Source organism: Nuphar pumila, chromosome 15 (genome assembly GCF_984573655.1).
Source record: "Nuphar pumila chromosome 15, dmNupPumi1.hap1.1, whole genome shotgun sequence".
Taxonomy (NCBI): Eukaryota; Viridiplantae; Streptophyta; class Magnoliopsida; order Nymphaeales; family Nymphaeaceae; genus Nuphar; species Nuphar pumila.
Genome location: NC_143263.1, coordinates 16,395,801 through 16,421,961, shown reverse-complemented (window position 1 = coordinate 16,421,961; position 26,161 = coordinate 16,395,801). Strand labels below are relative to the sequence as shown.

The 26,161-nt window shown below is 37.7% G+C and overlaps 1 protein-coding gene across 1 annotated transcript; it reads right to left on the bottom strand.

Annotated features, from left to right (window-relative positions):
- Positions 1 to 14,200: 14,200 nt before the first annotated feature.
- LOC149814633 (DNA replication licensing factor MCM6-like) lies at positions 14,201 to 24,965 on the bottom strand. The gene is made up of 18 exons (XM_089990406.1): positions 24,889 to 24,965; positions 23,728 to 23,874; positions 23,507 to 23,632; positions 21,835 to 21,997; positions 21,182 to 21,375; positions 20,615 to 20,810; positions 20,222 to 20,299; positions 19,628 to 19,857; positions 18,720 to 18,834; positions 18,536 to 18,610; positions 18,318 to 18,458; positions 17,335 to 17,538; positions 16,843 to 17,004; positions 16,471 to 16,526; positions 16,272 to 16,381; positions 15,554 to 15,676; positions 14,988 to 15,118; positions 14,201 to 14,359 (listed from the first exon to the last, which is right to left on the bottom strand). Exons 1-18 carry the CDS (start codon positions 24,963 to 24,965, stop codon positions 14,201 to 14,203), a joined length of 2,487 nt encoding a protein of 828 aa, XP_089846532.1.
- Positions 24,966 to 26,161: the final 1,196 nt, after the last annotated feature.

Here is a 26,161-nt window from a genome sequence, read left to right as displayed (position 1 = left end):
AACTGCAAATAGTGCCGTTTGTCCAACTGTTCTTTCTCGCTTTATTTGTTTGATATCTTATTAGGCTATTTATCATTCTTTCAAGGTTGTCTGTGGATATCTCTTCTTTATGGAGGTGCATGTCCTCTCCCATGTGTATTTTGATTGCGGTTTGGAATTTAATTTAATACACATAAAAAAGTTGTGTTTGCATGATTATTAATTTATTATAATTTAACAGTTTTTTATTTACCCTCTTTCAAAATATATATATATATATATATATATATATATATATATATATATATATATATATATATATATATATATATATATATATATATACACACACGTGAGTGAGAACATTCAACATTACCAAAATACATCCAACAAAATATTGGAAGAGAGAAGAACATAGGAGTAAGATAGCCACAATCTAGACGGTGATGGTGCTCAGTTCAGAGTACAAGCTGATCAAACCCCGTCTCTACTGTATAATTAAAAAGCCAAATACACATCAGACATAACCTGATGGCGAAGCCTTCCAAAATCGAATTTGATGCCTCGAAAGAAGATGTTGTTTCTTTCAGTCCAGATCACCCACCATGCTAAAAACAACCATACCAGCCACAATAATCTCTCTTTTTTTATGTCGTAAAATCATGGGACCAAGCAAGAGGTCCCGAATAAACAAAATAGGTCTAGAACGGATGGTGCACCCCAAGTTTGAAAAAATAAGTCTAGAACGACTAAGCAAAACCAAAATAGGTGAGTAGTGTCCTCTTCTATCTTCTCGCAAAGAACACACAAGCTGGAAAATTGAAGCTCTCGTTTCCTAACATTAGTCTGGGTTTGAACATGATCAAGAGCCACTAGTTACGCCAAAACTTTGGCCCTTGGAGCGAGCCCCTTACCCCACACACAATCAGTGAAAAACCAGTCCATCCCGAAAGGCAATAAGGAATGGTAAACTTGCTTAATGGAGAACCTATCTCTCCTCACAATGGCCTAGTGAAGCCACGGGCGACCATGGGCAGGCCTAAGATCCCTGCCACTGAAGGAGTGAAGTGTCTTCCGCCACTCCAGCCAGAGGGACGAATGTCACACTGAATCGGGCGTCGAAAGAAGGGAGTCAGGTAGACTACCATATTTTTGACTAACAAACGTAGCCCAAGGAGATGGAGATGTGGAAGCGACCCAGACCCACTTCAAGGCTTAAACGATATTCCTCTTTCTCAGAGCCAAAATCTCCAAGCCACCTCGCTGCCTCGAGAGAACGATCTGTTGCCAAGAAACAAGAAGGGTATTTTTGTGAGATGCATTCCCAAACCAAAGTAAGTGCGAGAGCAAACGGTTAATCGTTCGTTCTACTATCGTCAGTATAATGTACATGCTCATACGAAAATTTGGTAATCGGGCCAAAACATGGAGTAGCGTCAATCAGCTCACAAAAGATAAACATTGGGCCTTCCAAGACTGCAATCTCCCTTGCACCCGCTCTATAGTAGACATTCAAGACAAAATTCTTGACGACTGCAGTGAGTGCAACGATAGACCCAAGAAATTGACTGGAAGGTCAGATATCGGGCAGTTGAAGATCCTTGCAATAGCCGATTGGAGAAGAGGGTCAACATTGAGTAAGATCAGAGCGCACTTACTATCATTTAGGCGAAGGCCTGAAATTGTAGCAAAGACTTTAATAATAAAGCACAACCTGGACATTTAATTAATATTCGCATGACCAAATATTATAGTATCGTCTGTATATTGAATGGTGTGACCAATAAAACCAAGAATGTCCAAAGAATCCAAGAAGCATGTTTGTTTTGTCCTTTTCATGAGAATAAATAAACCATTTGCCGTGATATTAAAAAGGATAGGGGCTAGGGGACAACCTTGTCGCACACCTTTAGCCAACTTGAATTCTTCCCCTCTCAGTTCGTTGATGAAAACTGATGACATGGATTTCATGACTAACTCCTTAACTCATGCTATAAACCGGTTGCCCAACCCCATATTTGTTAGAAATTCAATCGAAAAATCTCATGCCAGACTATCATAAGTCTTGTGAAAAACCAATTTTATTAAGAAGTATGGTGCTCTAGTCGACTATAAAGAGTGAAGAAGCTCAATTGCACAAATAAAAGACCCTTGCAAACTTTGACCCGAAATAAAATCCCCTTGGTTCAGAGAGACAAGTTGATTAATGACAGCGCACAATCGATTAACCAACACCTTAGATAAAATGCGATACAGATCACCCATCATCGAAATCGGTTTGAAGTTGGATATGTCTGACGCCCCTTGCCTCTTAGGAATCAAAAAGATGATTGCTACATTGTATGGTTTAGGCAGTCTTGCATTACGATAGAATTCATCGAACAAGTGGAGCAAGTCAGTTTTAACAATTGACCAAAAGGCTTTGAAGAAGTCGATGTGAAAACCATATCAAGGCCTGGGGCCTTCTATCCCGAGAGGCTGCTAATAGCATTAGAAATCTCAACTTCGATGAATCGAGCTTGCAGAGAAACAGATTGGTTTGCCGCCAACCGCTTATAACTCATACCGCCGATGACCCCCCAACGCCTAAGTCGATCGAATACGGTGTGAGTGCAGTTACGTATGCGAGATTTTGAGAGGCGTTTTTTTTTTAATTTAACTATACAAATTTGATTTATATGCTTGATTTTAGAGTAACCAACTCTTGGATAGTCTCCGACTCTCTGTAATTAAGTTGGGTTTTTTAGGCTTTGAAAATTAATAGCTCAAAATTTCCGTAATTACTCAAGGCTCAAAGAATCATATTATCTTTATACAACACAATCAATTCCTAGCAAATGAACCGTGTCAAACACAGCTGCAGAGAGATTTGTAAAAAAAGCATTGGAAGTCTCATTATATAAAAATCCACCCAAGTCCGTGAACATGTACTCTCTCTCTCTCTCTCTCTCTCTCTCTCTCTCTCTCTCTCTCTCTCTCTCTTTGGGGTTGGTTGTCTGTATATGTGACTGCTGTCATTAGTACCATACCATCTAACACACTAAGCAATAGTTTAAACTTTTTTTTTGAATGTTTTGTTAATCAACCTTTATAAATATGTACAGTTTATTTAGTAAAAAACAAGTTTATGTGTAAACAGATTTCTTCAACAACTTCAAAAATCTTACAGACCGTAATGCGCCAATTCATACAATCAAATACCAGCTTTTTACGCTGAAACAATTCAATCCGACATGTACACCCCCCGAACGGAATTGGAAAAAAATTGAAAGCAATTCTGTAAGAAATATGAAACTAAGTAGAATCTTATGATGTTATCCTAAATAAGAAATAAAATCATGTTTGTATGATTTCGCCAGCTTTGCATATGTAAAACCTCTCTACCGGGAAAGGAGAAATTAGAGCAGGGATGCAAGAGGCCTGGTCTAGTGTTAGAGGGCAAACACTTATAAAGTGTTCGTCCCTTTTAATACAGGGGCAGTGATGTACATGCTTGGATTTATAAAAACCCGCTCCGGAGTCATCCGATTTTGATGCATAAATGAGATTTTTTAAAGCTTCAAAATCAATGGCTCATAATCTTCATAAATATTCAAGCATTCAAAATCACATTTTTTCATCGAAAATACATGATCCAATTATTGATTCCTATCAAACTCACCATGTCAAGCACATCAACATGGTTAGATTTGCAAAAAAAAATGATGGCAATGCCCATACTTCTAGTTCTTATATTCTAGTTCTCATATTCTACGTGCAAAACGAATGAGCCATAGAAATCATCGGCACGTCATTATTTTTTGCTTAAAAAGTGAGAAATATAAAAAAAAATCAATTTTGCATGGGAAATTAAAGGGCCAGCTGTTTAATTGCCATTTTATTAGTTTTTTTTTACTATGATCAATGTTTCTTTGCGTTCCTCTGTTTTTTTTTTCACCTGATGACAACACTAAAGTTGGTGATGTTTCTTGTTTTTGGGATGAAAATTTCATTTAGATCGTCTAATTCGGAAAATTGACCTCACTTTTCTGAAATTCCAGATAATGAGCACAGGTTTTCTAAAAACTGTCAAATAGAGACCTGTGATTGACATAAATCATCTCAAGAAGTGTGATTTTCTTTGGTTTCCGATGTCGTCGTTTAGAATTAAAAAAAAAAAACTCAGTTATCTTCATAAGAAAGAAAAAAAAAAGTAAAAATTTAAATATTTGATTATGAAGTGTATTATTATAATTGGACTTGAGATGTAACCTAAGTTGGCAGATAATAATATATAAAAGTAGGTCCAAGTTTGGCAGTTTTAAGAAAACCAAAGACCCAGTATCAGGAAATTCAGAAAAGTGAGGTCCATTTTTTAATTAGGGACAAAAGGTGGGTTCCCTAGATGGATTTTTTCCGAAAATAAAATAAAACTTCAGATGCTTAACCGCAGTTTTTTTCAGAGATAATTAAAAAAATAAAAATAAAACACTTCGCGCAAGACCTCTTCGGACATGAACTTAATCCACTACTAATTCAGACCTGTATCGTTTGGCCAATTATTCAGATGGATTCAAGTGAATCGTTTTGAATTGCCCAAAAAACAATTAAAAAAATATTAAGTGTCAAAATATTAAAAATAATTTTAAAATATTTTTATATTTATAAAAAAAATAACCGATTGAAGTCAGTATCATATCGATTTGCTGGTGATACGATGCGTATCGGCCCGATATGCACCGACACTGACAACACTGATTCACACTAAAAACTAAAACAAAAGAGAGAGAACGCATTAACCAACGGAGGGCTCCGCGTGGTTGGTAAGAGCTGTCGGTGCTGGTCTCCTTGGGGTGGGAAGTTGCAGGTTCAAAACCCAGTGGTAAGATGAATAACTGTTGGGAATCTCAGCTTGCTTTTCAAAAAAAAAGGGGCATTCATTCTCATAGCTCTGCTACAAAAAGAAAAGAAAAAATGTCCATTAATCATTACCTAATTTACCTCCATTGGATAATATTACTTCTGAGAAAAGTTCTTATTTGTTTTTGGATATAATAGGGAGAAGCCACCTCACTCTCACACAAAGGCTCATTGCTGTAAAAGCCCAGGTCTCTTGCCCACCCAGCTCTGACCTCGCCACAAGACACATGCACCTGCAGGTTTTGAAATCATGACGTCTCTTTAGCTTGATGACTTGCTCCTATCAGATGAACGGAGCCCTCTGTGGACAGTTTTTTTCATCTGTTGAAGTTCAGATCTAGCACACATCGACTAGTTAAAGGGCACGTTTATAAGTAGGAAAGATGTAGGAAAATTGATATAAAGTGAAAAATCAGTTCGGTCTTTTTGACCCTTCCAAATAAGAAAGACTTTTTAACTAATTTTTTTTTCTAAAAAAATACACTTTTAATAAGAAACATTCGTGAGAAAGGTGCAGGAATGTTTCTTAGAAAATTGTGATTTACACTCCCCACCATCACCGTCACCACCCACCACATCTATCTCACCATCACAACATCTCACCATCACCATCACCACCCACAGCATCTATCTCACCATCACCCTCCTTACAACTTTCACCATCCATCTCGTCACCACCACTACCACCAACCTTCCAAAAAACTGCATTGGAGAAGCTCCACCACCACCACCAGCTATCACCACCCATTGTCACCCACTTCTCGAAAAATGACTCCACCACAACCACAACCACAACCACAACCACAACCACAACCACAACCACAACCACAACCACAACCACAACCACTACGGATATTTTTTACTAGCACCATCATCCACCTCTTGAAAAATCGCACCGGAAAAGCTCCACCACCACCACCACCCTCTCTCATTTTTTTTAAGAGTTTCCATTTTATTTTTCTCATGCTACACAAACAAGTAATTTTTTTCATTTCAGACCCATGTATAGCCATACTCTAAGGGGACAGTTGGGTTTTATCATTTGATAAGGCATTATAAACTATACTTGGATAAGGAATGCTCAGTTACTCTTATCTACGTAACCTATTTATTATTGGATGGTATGATGATAATTATTTGTCAAATGCATCAATGATTATTTAGCAACCCATATTTTAGGTTTAGGCTTTGTTTTGAAAAATAGTCTATTGTTATTATGACTTGTTATTTTTGTTGAGAATGTTACGAGCCTTAGAGTTCAACATTTGTAAACAATTCGTTTAATTGATAAATGGTTTAATTTGATTCATAAATCGAATTCTCTTTTATATCTTGGATTTGTATTCCTGAGTTGGAATCGATTCACAATTTGGACATGTACCCAAGCACTATACAGGGAATGGTTTCAGTCTTATGCTGAGTTAGAATACCTATAACCCACCTGAAATTCTAACTAAAATCAAAATAAATGTTTTTGCTATATTTAAAAAAAACAAAATTTAGCTATATTTTTTAGTTAAAATATTAAGGCGTTATAACCCTGCTAAACCTCACTCTTAGATAAAGTAGAGAAGGCAAGATGTCCTATGTCACATCCCTCAGTTCCATGTTTTCAAAGTAGAACCGGTAAGATCACATGTTGCTTTGATTATTGTCAACTTAAAAGTTGTTGTAGCAGGCTGTGAGTGAGAGCCTGACCCGGCTTTAAAAAAGGAATGTGCTCGTAAAACAAAATTTCAAGAAGAACCTTGCACCCTAGAAAGTAAAATCCCTCGTATATTCAAAGAGGATCAACCGTCTATATAGGCACACCAACACCGCCATACTAAGAGAGATGTGCTTTCCTTGATTGAACAGGGGTTTCAACAAGTTTATGAGTCTCAAGTCCATCAACTCATGAGATTCCCTAAAAAGAATCAAAGAAAGAGTGCATAGTGTGAAACTCCCATGGTGCTTCTTCTTTTGGCGGTCAAAGAGATGACTGTTTGAGGTGAAATCCCTAAACTTCACCCATAGATCCTTCATAGACAAACTGCCTCCCCTGGACAGAGGTGTAGCCCATGTTCAGTTGGTAACCAGAGGCGTGGGAGATATGGTCAAGGTGGCTAATTGTCTCAAGCGGAATGATGGCTTCTACGAGAGAATTCGCATTCCACAGTATTCCCTGAATCAGGTATTCTAGAGGAATTGCTGCAGAGCAGCACTCATGGAGGCTCTCGGATAACTGTGGCAGCTTCTAATGCGGCGTGGAAGGATGGCTTAAGGCTATGCAACAGGGTAGAAGGATCAGCCACTCGCTCCCAAAAGCTTACTAGAACTCTTGCAGTTTTGTGAGATACCACGGAGCTCGGCTGGAGCAAACAGACCAACTGAATGAGATGCACTCAAAGAGTGTAACCTTATTTTTTTATTGTATATTCTTCTCGTTGATTTTTTGTGTGGCTTGTACATTTGGATAAAGTGCTCTTGTTAAAGGACACTGCTTCAGTCTTGAAGCGTTTGGAGTCTGGCATCTTCTCTTTCATGTTTCAAAACAAGTACGTGTTGCTCACCAAACAGGAATTTCTTACCGTTTCTCTCATAAAGAAACAAAGAAGAAAAAACAGAACAAGGAATTGCTTGGTTATGCCTATCACTAGCACCATTTTTACTGCTATAGTTGTAATAAGGTATTTTATGAAATTTGCTTTTGTTCTCAGAAAAAAATTTCTCCACAATAAGAAGAATTTCGCTTTTGTTGAATGTACTTTTATTTCACAACACTAATATAAACAGTAATATACGGTTATTATTATTTTTCTTAAGACACTTAGAGATTGATATGAAAGAAACTTGCAGATTTTCAGTTCCAAAAGGTCTCGATACTCTCTTTTATGCGTTTGGTAAAATGACAAACGACTTTTTGTCCTTGCTAGAAGAATGGTGCATTTCTTTCTTTTGAAATATGTTCAATCAAAATATATAAAATATAATGCAAACACATTATTAATCCAAAGAAATCATCTTTATGTCATTGATGGACTATGCTGAATTAGAGACTTTCAGGCTTTGTTGTGCATCTCCTTGAGATAAATTTGAGAAGCTGCCAATAGCAACTGAAGCTCTTAAACATTCATTGCTCTCACATCCTTATAAGCTCTTAAACATTCATGTCACATCAATTGATCAAGATAGAACATCAAAGGCCTGACAGAATTGGTAGATACAAATCCCGCAATGAAAGTAAGCAGATATTATCATGGACTTTATAGTGAGTTTACCAAAAACCCAAAAGCAGCATGATGTAATTTGGGTGATCACTGAATCTGCACATTTTTTGTTGATCTGTATCAATCAATCATTGAAAAGTCTCGCAAACTTATATGCCAAAGAGATCGTTAGGATGTATGGAATACTAGTCTCGATAATTTCTGATCGTGACCATTGTTTTGTCTCTCATTTTTTGGAACAATTACAATAAACCTTAGGTACGATGTTAAAATTTATTATAGTTTTTCATCCCCAAACCAATGGACAATTAGAACTAACTATACATACTCTGAAAGATATGCTACGAGCATGTATGATAGACTGAAAAGGCGATTGAGATGCACATGTGATATTCACTGAATCCGCATATAACAACAGCTATCATACTATCATTGGGATGACTCTGTACAAAACATCATATAGGAGACTCTATCGATTGTCAGTTTATTGAGATGAAGTTGGCGGACGAATACTGGACTCACCAATCATATTGCAGCAATACACTTAGCAAATTTAAATGATTCGGGAAAGGATGCATATAGCTCCAAGTCGACAAAATAGTTACAGTGATCAATGGCGTAGAGAACTTACTTTTTTGCTAGCAGATATGATCTATGTCAAAGTATCTCCGACTAAGATTATTTTTTAATTTGGGAAGAAGAAAAAAATAAGTCATAGATTCTTTGGATCGTTCACAATCCTGGATAGAATCAGTGAAACAACTTACTGTATAGCGTCACATCCTCAGTGTGCACAAATACACAATATCTTTCACATCTCTATGTTGAGGAAACACATCTATGATTTGTCACACATCATTTAATATGAGAACATAAACATTCGAAAAGACATAACCATAGAATAAAGACCGGTTTAAATCATGGACCGACGAAAGCAAGTGTTAAGAACAAAAACCATTCATCTGGTCAAAATACGATAGCATCGTGGGATCAAGAAATATAGTTGGAAACCATAATCCAACATGAAAGAAAAACACCCTGGCCTTTTCGAGTAGTCCTTGCAATTTTAATTCCGAAGGTGAAGTTCTTTTTAGAAGAGTAGGATATAAATTCCATAAATTTTCTGAAATTTTAGAAATAATAAAGGGTTATCCTGATATTTTTTTAGATAATTAATTGATGATTAATTATTGATGAGGTTTTGGATCTTATCAAGTTATTTAAGACTTATGAGCCTTTTTAAAACATGTTTGGATTTGGATCTTGATGAGGGACTCACGAGGATCAACCCCCATGAAATCCAATGCAAATTGTTCGACTTAAACACAAAGGATCCATTGGATCTTATAATTTAATTGAGTTTGAATCCAGAGAGAGATCTGAATTCATAAACTGATATGTTAAGGAATCAAAATTCATTCGATTGGATCTGGTCTAAGTTAAAAATAAACTTTGAATATGGATTTAGGAAAGGATCCATGTTACTCAAACCATAGGATTGGGATTGGGATCCATGAGGTGGATCCAAACCCAAAAGAAGTTGGATTAAGAAGTGATCCAAAGTGTTAAAAACATCAGGTTTAGAATTGGATCCACTTTGACAGGCCAATTCTAAATAAATAAATAAAGATAAAGATATATATACATAATATATAATTGGTTGTGAATCCTTACTTCGGATCTTTTGATTTGGATTGGATTCAGTGAATGGACGCAATCCACACTAACATAAATCAATAAATATATATGAATATCTGAGTATATATATTTATAAAGGTATATATATAAATATATGTATACATATATGAATATAGAAATATATATATCTATGGCTCAATCCAAAATCCAAATGAGACCCGGAATGGGTCTCTTTTAAAAACCATAAGGTTTAGATCCATTTGGACTCAACCTAACCTATAATACCAACTTGGATCCAACCCAAATTGAAAATACTCACCCTAAACTGTTTGGGTTAGATCCAACGCAACCAAAATCACTTATAACACCCTAAACCGTTTGGTTGAATCTATTAGAATCCAACCCTGGATCCAATCCAACCATAATCACGTAACACCCTTTTTACCCAGTTTGGGTTGGATCCACCCAACCTGACCGACCACCTCACTCTCTCACCCACGAAACTCTAAAACCCCTCCAAGTTTTTCACTCACACACGCACGACCCTCTCTTCCTCACTACCTCTCACTCCCTGTGTGTGTACCAGTGTGACAAATATCACGAGATTTATGAAAATCTCGCGAGAAATTGCTTGAAAGTTTAAAACGGCAATTTCTTGCGAGATTTATAAAAAAACATAAATATGGCTATTTAAACGCGATATTTACATTTTAAACGGCTATTTATCGCAAAAAATCATGTATTTGTATTTTTAAATAATTTTTATTAATATTTTCTTATAAAAATATTTTTTATATTTTTTAATTAATTTTTTTATTGCCTAGATTTTGCCGAAAAAAATGCGAGATTTGTGGATTTTTTTCAATTTCTTGCGAGTTTTTGAAAAATAAGAAATTACCGATAAAAATGTTTGTCACTATGGTGTGTACATCCCACACACCACCGTCACTTACCATTTCAGCGAGCCTCTGCCCGCCGGTTGTACCCCCTGCCGGAGGAGCCATTCCCGGCCAAGCTCCTCTGTTGAGCGCAGACTCGGACACACCCCCAGCCAGCCTGCTCTCCCACTGCCGTGTGCAGGTAAGGCCACACCCCAATTCCTTTCTTCTTATTCTTGGTGTTTGTCGATGACAACCCACCACCGACCTCAATGTGCCTCTGCGTCTCGTACGCAGTGGCCGGAGGTAACCCTGCGCCCAGGGTGCCCCCGGTTCGATTGGGACTGAGCTCGACTCAATCAAGCCCTCCAACCATCGACCCTTGAATCTTTCTCTCTCTGCCTCTCTCTCTCTCTCTCTCTCTCTCTCTCTCTCTCTCTCTCTCTTTGCGTGTTTTTCCAAAAACAGGGCAGGCCGGAAGCCCGCCTGCCTCGCCTTCTCCCTCTACTTCCGCTGCTAATCGTTGCTTGCCACTCTTTTTGTCAGTTTCGACTCAACTGAGTCTAGCTCAGTTCAATCAAGCCAAGCCCAGCTCAGTTAAGACCCCAATCGAGCCAGCTTGGTTCAGTCAAGCCGAGCCCAGCTTAGTTGAGTTTAGTCAAGCTGAGCCCAGCTCGGTTAAGCTCAACTCAGCCCAGCCCGCTTCATTCTTAATTGAGCCCAGCTCACTTCATTCTTAATTGAGCCTAACTCAGTTCAACTCAACCGAGCCCGGCTTGGCTCTGCCAAGCCAAGCTTGATCCTATTGACATGAGCTTGATTCAGTCCTATCGACCCAAGCTGAGTTCGGGTTCGGCCCCGGTGCTGCCTGTCACCGTCACCTCCGCTAGAAAAATTAATTATATTTTTTCGTCGCCAGTTTCACTGCCGCTATCAATGGACCAGGGGTCGGCCCAAGTCGAGTATTGTTGTGTCAGTTCTTCTTCTACGAATTGTCGCCTCTTGTCATGAATTTTTGCCTCATTTAATGAACCCATACAAGCGGTACAATCATGCGCATACATGCATTCATGTACCTCTAGCACAAATACCAATTTGCCAAAGCATTGTACATTTTTTGAGGTAGAAAAAATACACTCAATGACAATAAGTGTAAGGTCATGATATACATATTGCCTATTATGTTAAGTAAATAAATAAATATAAATATATAATTACATTACGTATATATTTATGATTTATTTATGTATGTAGTTTTGCATGTGCTTACTTTATTTAGATTACGAGTGCATTTATTTATGATGGTATTTTTGTGTATGCTTACTTTATTTAAATTATATATGCATTTATTTACGTATGCAGTTTTGTGTATGCTTGCTTTATTTAAATTTAAGATGTATTTATTTACGTTGGCAGAATGACGCAGACTAGTCAAGGGACCATATTTTTGCTTAGTTTTGCTTTCCTAAATGTACTAAACATTTTTTATTAAACAATATTTTATTCAATTAAGTTTTAAAATGAAAGGTCTTAGAATCTTGTTTTATTCATTTTTGAATCTCTGAGTGTAAAGGTAGACCTATTGGAACCCATATCTGATAAGACTAAGATCCAACATTTGTTATCATGTACTCCTTTGTAACTTGTCGAAGGTTCGCTAACTTAGATTTTTTTCAAACTAATTTTCATTGAACTTTCATTTTAACTTTAAAAGGAGATTCAATTTCAAAAGTTTTAGATTTTTTGTAAATTTTTCAAGTTAGAGATTTTGAGGTGTTACATAATCTACCATAGTTTGTGGGTTCTTTCTCGTGCATATAAGAGTGATTCTGGTACTACAGCTCTTCACAAATTTTATTTTAAAGTTATTTCTAACCAGATGATCTCTAAAAAATTCAAGATCAATAAACCTTTTGCCGCAAACAATTTTGCATCTATTTGACTTTGTTGATAAGTACTAGAACTATTTACATTTGTTAAGTTTTTTGTTACACAACTCATCGTATAACTAAGAAGCCTATACATCAATTATTTTTAATTACTCTTCATTAAATGAGAATTCATTCATTGAAAACAAAGGAATTGACTTCTCAAATGACATTACCGCATCGTTCTCACACACTAGTACTTGTTACAATTCATTACTAATTTGATTTTTCCCATACTTGTTACAATTCATTACTAATTTGGTTTTTTCCAATTGTTTCTCAATCCGACTCAGACAACATGATATACTCAAAATCATCACCATCATCTTACTATGTAGCACTATTATCTAATATGCATTGTTCGTCATCACTGGTAGCAAAATATAATTAATCGATTATACAAAGTAAATCAAAACTCGTTGTATTTTGTGGTTCTCTTTGCTTTAAAAAATGCATTCTCAACTTTTCAAGATTAACAAAAAAATAGCACCTCCATCCAACCATAAATTAGAAAAAAATTTAACCAAAAAATATGTATTGAGATATATCATAAGTTTTGAATAAAAACCACCACATTTCCTTTCTTTTGTTCCTTTTCCAGATTTTATCTTTCAAAATGACGAGGTTTTATGAAAAAACTGATTTTTAAGGTATCTATGAGCAAATCTTTGCCGATTGCACTATACTACCTTCTTTTAAAAAAAAAAACATTTGTGTTTCACTTAAACATTTGCAGCCGTGAAAATTGCCTTATAAAAATAATACTTTTTCATTTTGTCTTTATCTAAGTTCACATGGGTTTGTATACACATTCTTTGTTCACAATTTTTTTGCAGAGCAGCTAATGAACCCAATTTAGTGCCTCAAAATTACTGATTTTTGTGTATATCTTAATAGTAACTAAGTTGTCGATAAATCAACAATATGTAAGCTATATATAGATATGCTATATGGGTAGAAAAACTATTAGTTGCCGATATATTAACTTGTGACCGTGATATTATGCACTCTTAGATAAAGATTTAAAATATAATATATACATCATATTGCAATTGACATAAGTGGCAAGGGTCACATCAGATAACTGGAACAGTTGAAGTCCCACAATCTTGACCGAGGAAACTTGGATCCAAATTCATTGCAGGCAGCTCCTAAGTGGACTATCGCAATATATAAAAATAAAATAAAAACTGATGTCCCAAACACACGCTCATTTATTCTCTCCATATTATACCAGTATTTCAGTGTATTCTTCAGTCCCAAGTATTGACTGCAATTTCCCCTTTGGTAATTATACGGACCATTGACCCAAATTTAAAAAGAATAAGATCCATATTCTGGAGTTCTTTAACAGAAGGTGCTATTAGATAACATGTTTTATATCTGGATCATTGCATTTGCATGGTTACATGTTCATTTAAGGGCATAGACAGGTAATAGGGGTTCCTACTTTTTTTCCCCTTACCTCCAATGCATGGCACCAATTACTGGAACCATATCCAGGTTGAAGTATGTGCCAAATTAAATTGGCGGGTTAACTATAAAAAGTCAAAAGAAAAGATTTGACCTATTTTATGTAAAGAAAATTATTATTACACTTAAAACTCATGACAGTAGTCTGTCATCATCTAGATTAACAAGTGTTGAGGTAAGCATTCTTGACCTCAACTCATTCAATCACAAAGTTGGGATTAACAGCCAGTATCCTGTTATCACTAGGTGATGACCTTGTTTCTTCACCTTCTTCAGCTGATGCTGATGCTCCTGCTGCTGAAGCTGAACTACCATCATCAATAACAATCAAGTGACCTTCATTTTTAATTAATCTCTGCATAAAGAGCAATTCTATTTTCATCAGCATAAATAAATCATAAAAATAAAAAAAAAGAAGTGGTTAGTCATCAGACAGTAAGGTGAATCAACTAGTATTTTCTTCCCAATCATTTCCAAGGCAGTATGTGATATGAATTAGAGTCAGGCTGGTGGACCTAGCAACATAAGTCATGGCCTTCCTGTTGATTCTGCAGAACTAGAGCCCCTAAACTAGTGATGAGCCAACCTGCAGAACAGTGATTGTCTATCCCTGAGTTGGGCTCATTGGCCTTTTATATGCTTCAAAGTTCCATGGGCACAATGCTACTGGCTTACACATATCAACCAGGCCACCATCACACGTACTGGTTGTCTAGACAGAACATGAATAGCTAGAGACACAAAGGACTTAAACTAACTAGCAGGTTAGGCAGAATCTAGCCTGAAACATACAGCTATAACATACACTTAGACGGTCCCCTGAGAATCAGAGCAAGCCAATTAAGTTACATAGTCCAGTCCAGTATAACTTCCAAAGCAGAATTTTAAAGCACGTTATGCCAAGTCACCTAAACAGATGAGACATTGATCATCACCAATACAATTCATGGAAAACATGAATACCTAAAGATATGCTTTCTTACCTCTATAATAGCTCTGAGACATTTATATTCCTCAACCACTTCCTCGAGACTAGTGAAGGCCCCTTTGGCATTTTGCTGCTCTATGTACCATTTGATCATCTCTCCTTGTCTCATGCCAGCCAATGCATTACCTATAATTCATAAAGAAAAAAGGGCTCACAACAGCTTCTATAGTCAGGAAACATTTTTTATACACGTAAATGACAACAGTAATTATAGCAATTCCCTTCAAATTCTGAGATGCTGACATAACATCCCAAGAAACCAGCCCAATTAGCAAATCAGTCTGGCTTAACCAGTGATCCAAGACAGAGGTAGATACAGTGAAATCAGTAGCCTGGTTAAGTTGCTTCCAACCTAGGCTTGGACACTTGTTGAAAAGGAGTTGCAAAAAATTACAGCATCTAAATGAGAATCTGCTTGCTTTGCTATTTGAGTGCAGCAGTTTATGTTCTAAAAAAAAAGAGTGCAGCAGTTTATGTTCTAAAAAAAAAGAGTGCAGCAATGGAAACTAAAATGTGAGACACAAGAGAATACAAAGATAAAGGCAGTAGAAATTTCATTACCATCTTCAGCAATTTCTTCATGCTCGCGGAGGTGCATAACCAGTGCATGAGTAATTTTTTGAAATCTCTGTTGACTGATCAACAGTTTCTTTTTTTGTTGGCTTTCAGGTGCCTCATCAGTCGCTGACGATGACAGAACAAAAAGTTAGAGCTGGTGACAGGAAAGTAACTAGCAACCTTACCCAACAGCAGTAAGAATTTAGATGAGTGAAAATGAGAGGATTATGTGACTTGGCCTCAAACTCCACAGGATCAGCTTACTCATAAATTGCACCTAGTTATAACCAAATCAGAGTTGGATGTGACATGGCATTAGGGCTCATTTTTTCCCAGATTACATCTGGGTTTCAATATTTTGTCACTATTTTGCCAAAAGAGATACACATGGAAGTATACAAGCTCTGGCAAGACCAGAAAGCTGACTTGAATATAGGGCAAAAATGGACACAGATAAGTGCAAACAGTTCAGCGGGCAGCTTTATAGACCAGGCCAGTAATTCAACTTGGTCTCTGCTAAATCCAATATATACAGCATCCCTGCAAGTCAACAGACTGGGGACTTGTAAATACACTGAGTAAACTTTGCTGTACAGAGACAAAGATATGTCATAGACCCGGGCTTGTAAGGGGACCAGGGCTTGTAAAGGTTTAACTTGATAGAGGCCACTCTTCCTACTGCTAACAAATTCTTAATACACCAGTCTTTTCTCCCACTCACCCGGATCAGTGTTGCTTGGCTGAGCATTTCCATCATCAGAATCTCTTCTTCCCTCATCATGCTGTAGATCATTTTGGAAATCGGACAGATCAATCTCGTTTGAATCAACACTGTTACAGAAAAGAAAACACCAAACATATTCAACCCAGTTGAAAATGAAGACTGGAAATGACTTAATTACGTGTGAAAAGAATCTTGCCTGATTATGGATGTTTTTAAAAGTCTCACAGCCAATCGAACATGGTGTGGTTTCACCTGGTATTTGTAAAAATATTAACCAAGTAGAACATATGGCTTTATTTTGGTGCTAAAACCACAATATTTTACCAATCAATGTGCATTTAAAACAAATTATGGACTGCCCCATACTCAGACGCACTCAAAATTCATACAAAGAGAACCATCTGCAACGTCATGAATAATAGGAATAGCAAAAGTTCTAGGGATGAAAATTTTCCAAACATAATGATAGCATGGATGGCACAACTCAAAATCCAGGACACAAGACAGGCCAAGAGCATAGTCTCAAAAGTGTACCATATGCATTCGACAACAGCTATACATTACCAACCTGAAGCTCCAAATGACTTCGTGCAATGGCTTCAGATAATCTGATCAATGCTTCTAATTGCCTCACGGTCATGCGATATGCAACTCTACTTCCTGGAGCTGCATCACCTCTGCGAAGAGCTACATACGACTCCACCAGCACTTTTCTTGCTTCAGCACTTAGCTGCAATGGTTAAACTGATGTAAATAATGCAAGCAAATAAAAAAGAATGTTACAATAAAGGAAATGCTATGCATAGTAAGAGATAGCTTTTAAAACTGACCAATATACGGGTGTAGTGAACTACACATGATTCTTGGTACTTTTTGTTGTTCAATCAGTTTATATATATGCACAATCCAATACTAAAAAATAGCCGATGGTTCCAAAGAAAACCAACAGCCTGCGCCACATTCTAAAGTACTAAATGGTAGTGCACATGATTGATTCCATCTATTTTCATTTCATGTGATTTTGGTGCAATAACATTTTTAAGAGAAACAGGAATTAAACCTTGGGCTTTAAGGTTTTTGCATATGCAATAAACCGCTGGACCTGTGCTTCCTTGAAGGCTGGAGAAAGAGCATTTTCTTGCTTCTGATGAACTCTAACAATGTGAGCAGCAATATACTGATCAATTTGTTCATCTGGCTCATCGATCATTACATAGACAAGATCAAATCTAGAAAGGATGGCAGGAGGGAGGGCCACATTGTACTGCATCATAGAAAAAGCAATTGCTAACCAGTTAGCCCACATTCATTTTACTGAAATTAAAATTGGTGGACCTAGAATTGATGCTGCTGGGGAGTGGGGACACACTGCATGTGAAACCGACAAATGTTGACAATATAAACCAGGCAGATTAGGGTAAAGTTGCTTGGTTTCAAGCTTGATTGCTATATCTCCAATATGTCAAATAATACATTTACTGCATGTTAGAATCTCCACTGCATTTACTTCATGTTAGAATCTCCATATTTTCAGAGCAACCCCCGACTTCATCAACTTGCCCAGACTTCTCATACAGTAGTCAAGACATTTACTGCATGTTAGAATCTCCACTGCATTTACTTCATGTTAGAACCTCCATATTTTCAGAGCAACCCCCGACTTCATCAACTTTCCCAGACTTCTCATACAGTAGTCAAGAACCACTAGAAACTCAAGATGCAAGATAATACAATTGAGTAGCTATGCAAGTGGGATTCTTAGGCAACAACAGATAAATGATTCTTCCAGGTCAGCCAGTAGGCCATGACCTAGATCCAAATATGGATAGACAAGGTTGCCTAGATGAAAATATGATCTGACCCAGTGGACCCGAATCCCAACTCTTCAAGACTTGCGAGAGCCTTATTTTCATAAATCTTTTCGTTTTTCTAGTCAGTTACATGAGTCAGATTTATGAAAATAAGGCTCACAATGCTAAATAATTTGGGAAAATAGAGTAAGATAGAAAATTCAAACAGGCCCACAATGCTAAATAATTTCACCTTCAGTGGCTTTGACTTGTCATAGCGCCCACCATTTGGATTAGCAGCTGCTAAGATTGATGTTCTGGCATTGAGTGTGGCCTGAATACCTGCTTTTGTGATGCTTATTGTCTGTTGTTCCATGGCTTCATGAATTGCAACCTTTTCCATTTATTTCTTCAATCAGAGTACAATAGGCATTGAAAAATCAGGAGCACAAAGGAAAGAGAAGAAAATACCTGGTCTTTGATGTCCATTTTATCAAATTCATCAATACAACATATGCCATTATCAGCAAGCATCAGTGCACCAGCCTGAGGATTCATAAATAGGGTATTTCTCTTCCATGAGAAATCATTTCATTACCTTGACAAGACAAATGATTTAATGTTCTCCAAAGCTGAATATGCAACACAACATTACCTCAATGCAGAACTCTCCTGTTTCAGGCTCCTTGGCTACAGTTGCAGTCAACCCTGCAGCAGAGGAAGATTTCCCAGAGGTATATACAGAACGTGGAACTAAACCTGCTGTATACCTGCAAAAATGAATTATTAAGAATTTTGGAAAGCTTTTCTATAAGCAATAAAAAATAGCAGGCATGCACCAGCATGCACACACAAGATTGTGGAGAGCCTACCAATGGAAAATTACTCAATACCATTTGTTGGTGGTGATTAACACAATGCACCACTGTGGTATTGCAAACTTTGTCAGGAGAAAAAAAATCTGGCAAGCTCCTTGATCACTAAAAGCTGTGGACGTTTGAAATTTACATGCATGTATGCACACAGAACAATAATCCAACAACTTCAGATTGTGGACAGCCTAAAAGACCTCATCTGAGGCTAGGACAAAGCAGTAAAACAGATATTGGACAGGGAAACTGATGGAAACAACCAATGTTGGGGTGTTACATGTTTGATGACAGAAGTCAATGGGTCATACTTCAGACCAAGTTCCAGATGAGCCTAACAAAGACCATAGAAGCCATACAAAAGTTCATCCTTATGAAAAGGAAAGTTCAACCAAGGTTAAACTGAAAACTGACTCTTCATTCAGACTGCAAAAATCAAGTGAAGCTACCAGATGAAAACCACTGCTTGAACTCCAGGTAGCTGGTGCAACTACAGCACCAGCAGATTAAGTTGGATTAATTCTCAAAACTGATCACCAGGACAACTGTGACACAGGTTAAACTCAAACTAAGCTGGGCCAAGTCTTGCTTGAGTCCTGGATATGGTTTCTGGGAATTGAAGCACCAATATAAACCCTCAAACTTTTGTTCATGTGATAGCTGAAAAACAAAACTTAAAGTTTGGCACACATACTTGAGGAACTGGGACTTGGCGCAACTTGGATCCCCAACAATACAGACATTTATGTCTCCTCTTAGGTTGATACCTTCATGAGTAAATTTGTGAACACCACCCATAAGCATCAGTAGTATAGCCCGTTTAATATCTTGGTGACCAAATACTGTTGGGGCAACACTCTCCACAAGCTTGTTAAAAAAGTCAGGAGTGTTCCTCATTCTCTGTATTTCATCTATCTCATCTGCCTACAAAAGAAAACAGAAATAAGTACTCTATGACAGGGGCAACTATGACCCACACATCAACTGACTATGCACGAATATAAACCAAAGTGTAAAACACAACAATGAAGAGCAAGTAATCCAAAATAAATCAAAGGATCATCAATTTATGACATTTACAAGGACAGTTTCTTATTTGAAAAGAAACTGCTAAAAATGTAAAGCAAAAACCTAGAAGTTTATCATAAGCATGAAAAGGCACAGGCATTAAGTAATTTATCTTTGTCAACATGTTCTCATAAGCCAAACTGAATATTAGAAACATCAGAATCATAATTTAGGAAAATATAAAGTTGATAAAAAACCGAAGGCAGAGCTAGAAGCCTACTGAGAATTGATCTGAATAATCTTCATCAACGTCCTTCTTCCTGCTTCTAATATCACCATCCCTTCGGCCAGTGGAGACCTGAAAACAGCCCAATTAAGGGAACATTGTTTTAAATTTTTATAAACTGACCACCCGATCTGGCAAGAATCCTATTAAAAAAATTGATAAGCCTAGATTGAGGTTCAAAACAACTATTATGATGTTAATAAGCTAACTTAAGAGTTAAGACACACATTTGATGCTTGGCAAGCAACAAGACCCTAGAGAACTTAAATGATTCGACATCATAAGTAAAGTGCCTCTTTCATATGTTGATCTAAGTAGATCTTTGTAGCTAAAAGCAAAAATAACAACTGATGCCATCACTTGAATATAAACCAGAAGTCGTCTAACCTGGACTGAGTTTGCAATGAAAGCAAGCCGATATGATAAATCCCTCACTCCTAGAGACCGTAGTCCACTAACACCTTCATTTCCACCAGATAAAGGCTGTCGCTGGGGCTTTTGCCTTTGACATTCTGTTCTCTCACCAGGAGAAGCTAATGCCAGTATGTCTGGTATCACCACCACAGTACCAGTAAAGATGACCCTAAAAGTATGAAACATACCTTCACTAATGAAAATAGCAGACAGTAACAAAACAGTAAATGATTCAAGGGGGGACAAAGAACTGATATAACACAGGACACAAAAACAAAAGAACCACATACTCAAGAGTCATTGCTCGATAAGATAAAATTTCATCCCCATAAAAACTCAAGGTTTGGAGAACTCAAGTTAAACACTAAAATGCATATTTACTAGTATAATTTTGAGGCAAATTTTTTATTAGACTAATGGATCCACCACCTCACAAGTTTACTGTGAAGCATGGTCTATTCATTACAATTAATATTAGTGAGAATTGAGAAAGCTTTCATGGGACCAACTTAAGAAGACTAAAGATGATAAAAGCCTTACGTGTCTCCAGCCCTTGCTTGCTCAACAATCTCATGCCGAAGAATAACATCCAAGGAGCGGGGGAGAGAACCAGCAGGTATCTCTTTAGAGGTCTCTTGCATCCGAACCCTTTGCCAGTCAGCAAATTTACTCTCTTGACGTAGAAGTGCCCATTTGTTTCGGTTTGTGCAAGCTGCATTGACACATATGATCGGCTGCAATTCCAGCAAGCATGATTACTGTGATTGGACTACCATATAGAGAACTATACATAAGACATCTAAACCAGGGCTTAGTATATTAAAATCACAGTCCGACTTGTCTCAAGCTGATTATGTATCCAGTAAGAATGTTCACACGATGACTCAAGCCACAGCATACTGGAAGCAGACATCTAAGCCAATAACTAATGCTGTTCCCAAGTCATAAAAAATCCAACCTGAGTTGCAGGACAAATTTGTGCCAGGATCTGACACAAGGATCCTATAAAAAAAGAGCCGCATTACCTAATTCTAAGTACTAAACATAACTCTCAATTTTTACTGCTTATGCATTAAAGGCACGAGAACATGAAAGTCATGGTGTGTCCTGTTAATTGTATGAGATTTTTTTATTTACTTCTGCAATACTTTGAAAAATGAATGCAATTTAAGATGCACAGAAAAGAACCCTACCTCTGTGTATTTGAACTGCTGCTCCACGTTCTTGATTACTCCACCACATTCCAAGCATTTGAAGGTACCTTGCAGAAGTTCTGGACGGACTTCACTTGTTCGAGTAACAACACCAGTTACACAGACCAGTTTTCCAATCTCTGCAGTCTTGAGGTCTCTCAATCTACAAAAACATAATCCAATCATAACAAATTCACAAAGGAGATGAAGGAACCGAAAGCCAACCTAGGGGAGTAACATAAGATAACAACTAAATACACAAAACAAAGAAGGTTGAAATATAATAATGAATAGAGTTCCATTTACTATTGAAGCAACAATCTTAGTATTAATGCACAAGCTATGACACATGGGTGCGGGTGCGGGGATTCGGCACTTCCAAAAAACCCGAGTGCAGGGGTGCGGCAGAGGCAAAAATGTAAATATATATAAGGGGTCCGGGGTTCCCCCTGGCGCGGGTCCCATTTCATAGGCAATTTTTTTTTAAAATTCCGCAGCCCATTTCATAGGGAAAATTAAAAAAAAATGGACCAAAATGACCCCAGGTGCAGTCAACGCACCTGGGGTAGGGTTGACCGCACCTGGTGCCGCACCCGCGTCGAGTCGCGTCGTCGCAGGTGAGGCACCCTGCTAGCCGAATCCCTGTGACATAGTGCACAAGGCATCATCTGCTCTGGCAAAGAACATTATGGACAAATAACAAGAAATGAGATCATAAATCAGGACAAGTTTGAACCCAGAGATAAAGAAGATGCATTTGCAAAACAAAAAAAGGAGATTGCAATAGCAGATTGGGCCAGTCAAAGACAAGTTTACGATACCATTACCTAAATTCATTATCAATCTTTTCTCTTTTATTATTTGAAACCACGATGTTTGTAATCACAAAAGGGAAACTGGAGAATACATACATGCATATATATAAAGTAGGTGGTAGCTGCCTACCGCTTTTCTGGCCTACCGCCAGCCTACTGGGCTTTTGAAGGGCTGACCATACAGATGTGTTCTATTCTGGCATGCAGATAGGTTTTTATAAGGTTTAAAAATCAACCGTCTAAAATTTTCATAAATATTCAAGGCTTAAAAAACATGTTTTTTATTGAAAAAACATGATCCAAGTGTAGTTTCCGAGCAAATCGACCATGTCAAACACATCTGCAACATCAGAATTGTGAAAAAAAAACACAGAACACCCGTTCACTCACAGTAGGCCAGAAAAGTGGTAGGCAGCTACCACATTACAGATACACTGAGTGTAGCTATGTAATATTGCAACAACCACTTATTTGATGAAAAACGGTGCTTGTCTGTGAACTAATAGCTCATGGTCTTCCACAAAACCACACATTAAAGTCAGATAGGATGCTTTTCAACAGGAACCAGAAATTAAGAACCTTTGAATGGCAAATCCTGTCCTCCTGTTTGCACACTTTTGTCTTTCAGGATACCAAAAGAAATGACAGATCCCAACAAAAAAGACAAGCAATAAAAGAACCATATACATCACAACCATAGTCCACTTACAAAACCAGTGATACTGCAAAGCGACACACTCACAAGTACACATGCATAGTTGCCAAAACAAATCGAGTAGTCCTTGACCAGAATCTCCATTCGTTTATGAAAAATGGTCTTTTTCCAATTGTTCACGCATTTATACTGCATCTGTTACCTTTTCAAGAGAGGAATGTTGTAAAATGCAACATTGATGTCTTTATTAGGATCGTCCTCAGTGATAAATGTTGGCCTCTGTTCCATCACAAATCTTTTGCAAGCATTCCTCAGGTAAGGCTCAAATCTGCAAACAAGATGTTTTTTCGCTTGAAAAGTATATACCAAGGAAATTGACAGAGATGTTTTTTCTATATAAAAAAATATGTAAGCGATGCTGACCTCAAGTATTCATCAGATACCGTCCTTTGGAGAATGTCGTTGAACCTCATGACATGTGAGAAATCAATGAACATTGTCGTTGATTCTTTTGCTTTCATATTTTCAAGCTCAGATTCATAGAAGAGTTCTCCTGAATCCAATTTGAAGCTGCCCAGAGGAAATCAATGTTAAACTTTGCCCCCAACGTGAAAAAAGGGAAAAAAAGTTTTATTTTAAGCAGAGAAAAGTGAGTATTGTGCATCTGTGCACAATACTAAAGAAGAGACTGATTAGATAACGGAAGCACGGAAGTAATATTAAAATAATTGAAGACGATTTTAGTGGTAATTACAATGCATTGCAAGGTAAAGAGGAATCCCCTAACATCAATCCCCCAGGGATTCTCTTCCGATCGGAGAGGATTCAAGCTCCAACAAAGCATCCAACAAAGCAGTGAAACCCCACCTAGTCCAGCCAATGAAGCCCACTTGCACAGGAAAGAGCGATCCCAATGGTTTTCGTTCTAAATGGAGTAACAATTTTCTTTCCGATATATAAATGAACCAAAATATCGGATGCATTTCAGTCTTCTGTGAAGAAAAAAATAAATAGTAACCTTTTGAATTATTTGTCATCAAACAATGGGAGCCTTGAATCGGAGGTTGTGTCATGGTTTCAGCCATGCTCTCATACTCTCTTGCTGTTTGGGAGCAGTGGCGTTGCTGAAACAATGCATTGGGAATGGTGTTGACAGCCCCAACGAGAGGATGTTTTTGGCAACTCCATCTCTCAACATCACACGTTGGGAAAACAATATTTTGGCAACGCATTGAAACCGTGTATACATCTCATTGCAAGGCTCCCAAACATAGCCTTAGTGTTTCCAGATACTGCAGCATAAACAAACTAATACGATCCCATGAATCAAATCGTAAAGTATAAAAAATGGCGATTTTCTATTGGTGAGAAACCAAGAGTAGAACCCAACGTTTTTTCTTTTGTTTCACTTGTAGGTGAACCAGAGGAGTTTTGGTAAGAAACATATCATTTCAAAATGACTCTTAGGGGAATAGAATATTCCGGTGGAGCATAAAGAGAAATGGAGGATAAAAAAAAACAGATTAGGGTTCCCAAATGTGAACAATATGAAACATGAAAGAGGGAGGGAGAGAGTGCACGTACTTCTTCAGGAACTCCAAAAAGGCATTCTCGACCCGAACGCCAGCGTGATCGACCGAGAAACCACCAAAGGCATCCATCCTCTTCTTCTTCTTGAAGAGTACAACAGAATGGATAAATTAGGGTTTCTGTTATACTTCGCAGAAGAACCCAAGCTTGCCCCTTCCCCTTTGTCGGTGAGATCTGGACGAGCGGGCGCCGAGGAAGACGATGAAAACGGAACCCTAGCTTTCTCTCTCTCTCTCTCTCTCTCTCTCTCTCTGGGAAGAGAGGGGATATAGCGGGAAAGTTTTGGCGCCAAAATCACCTTAATGACCAATACACCCTGGATCAGGTGCAATCACATTGCACAAATGCAATGTGCCACTATATCTGATCACCCTCCATCTTCTGTTGTAAGCCAGTCAGAGTGGGGCCCAAAAGAAAATGGATGGTGATCAGGTGCAATGTGATTGCACCTGATCACATGGCGTACAAACCCCTGCCTCAGGGCTAATTTTGGATGTCCACGGAAATCCTGAACTTCGTAGTTTTCCCCGGAGGGCGGGGGGTTGTGTTCTTTCTCCGCACAGGGGCAGAAGCTATGTCACAGGGACACGCTGTTTTGGTGGCGTATCCTTGGTGACACACTTGGACACATACCTACACTTGTGAACAATATTTTAATAGTATTTTATTATTTTTTATATTTTTAAAGGTTTCATTTCAATAAAAAAATTAATTTTTATTGAATTAAAAAAAATCGTGGCTTGTATCCTATTTTCCAAAACAAAAGTTCAACTTGCAATCGAATTCACATCAGGTGCCCTTGTGACGTAGGACTGAAGATAGACCAGTTGGGAAGTGAGAATTCGGTGCAATGTAATTGCACACTTTAAGTGTGCAATCACATTGCACCTGATCTCAATTCCAAGTAGGGGCATCGTTTCTAAAAACGTTGGAAATCCAAAGAGATTGCAAGAGCATGTTTGTGTGCTAGGGATGGAAGCATATCAGGTCATGCTGAAAATTAGCGTTTTTGCTCATGCTGACATCGTGGCCATCCGATTTTCATTTTAAAAAGCTCAAAAGTCAACAAAACCACGTGGCATTCATCCAAAATGCAAACAGAGGGTCATGATGTCCGCATGAGCAAAAACGCTCATTTTCTGCATGACCTGATCTGCTTAGGACTCCCCCACATTGTCACCATCTTCTCTATGTGGTAGGGATGTAAATGGATCTTATTTTTATCTAATATTTGACCTAAGAAGACTCTATTTAGTTGAATCTGGTA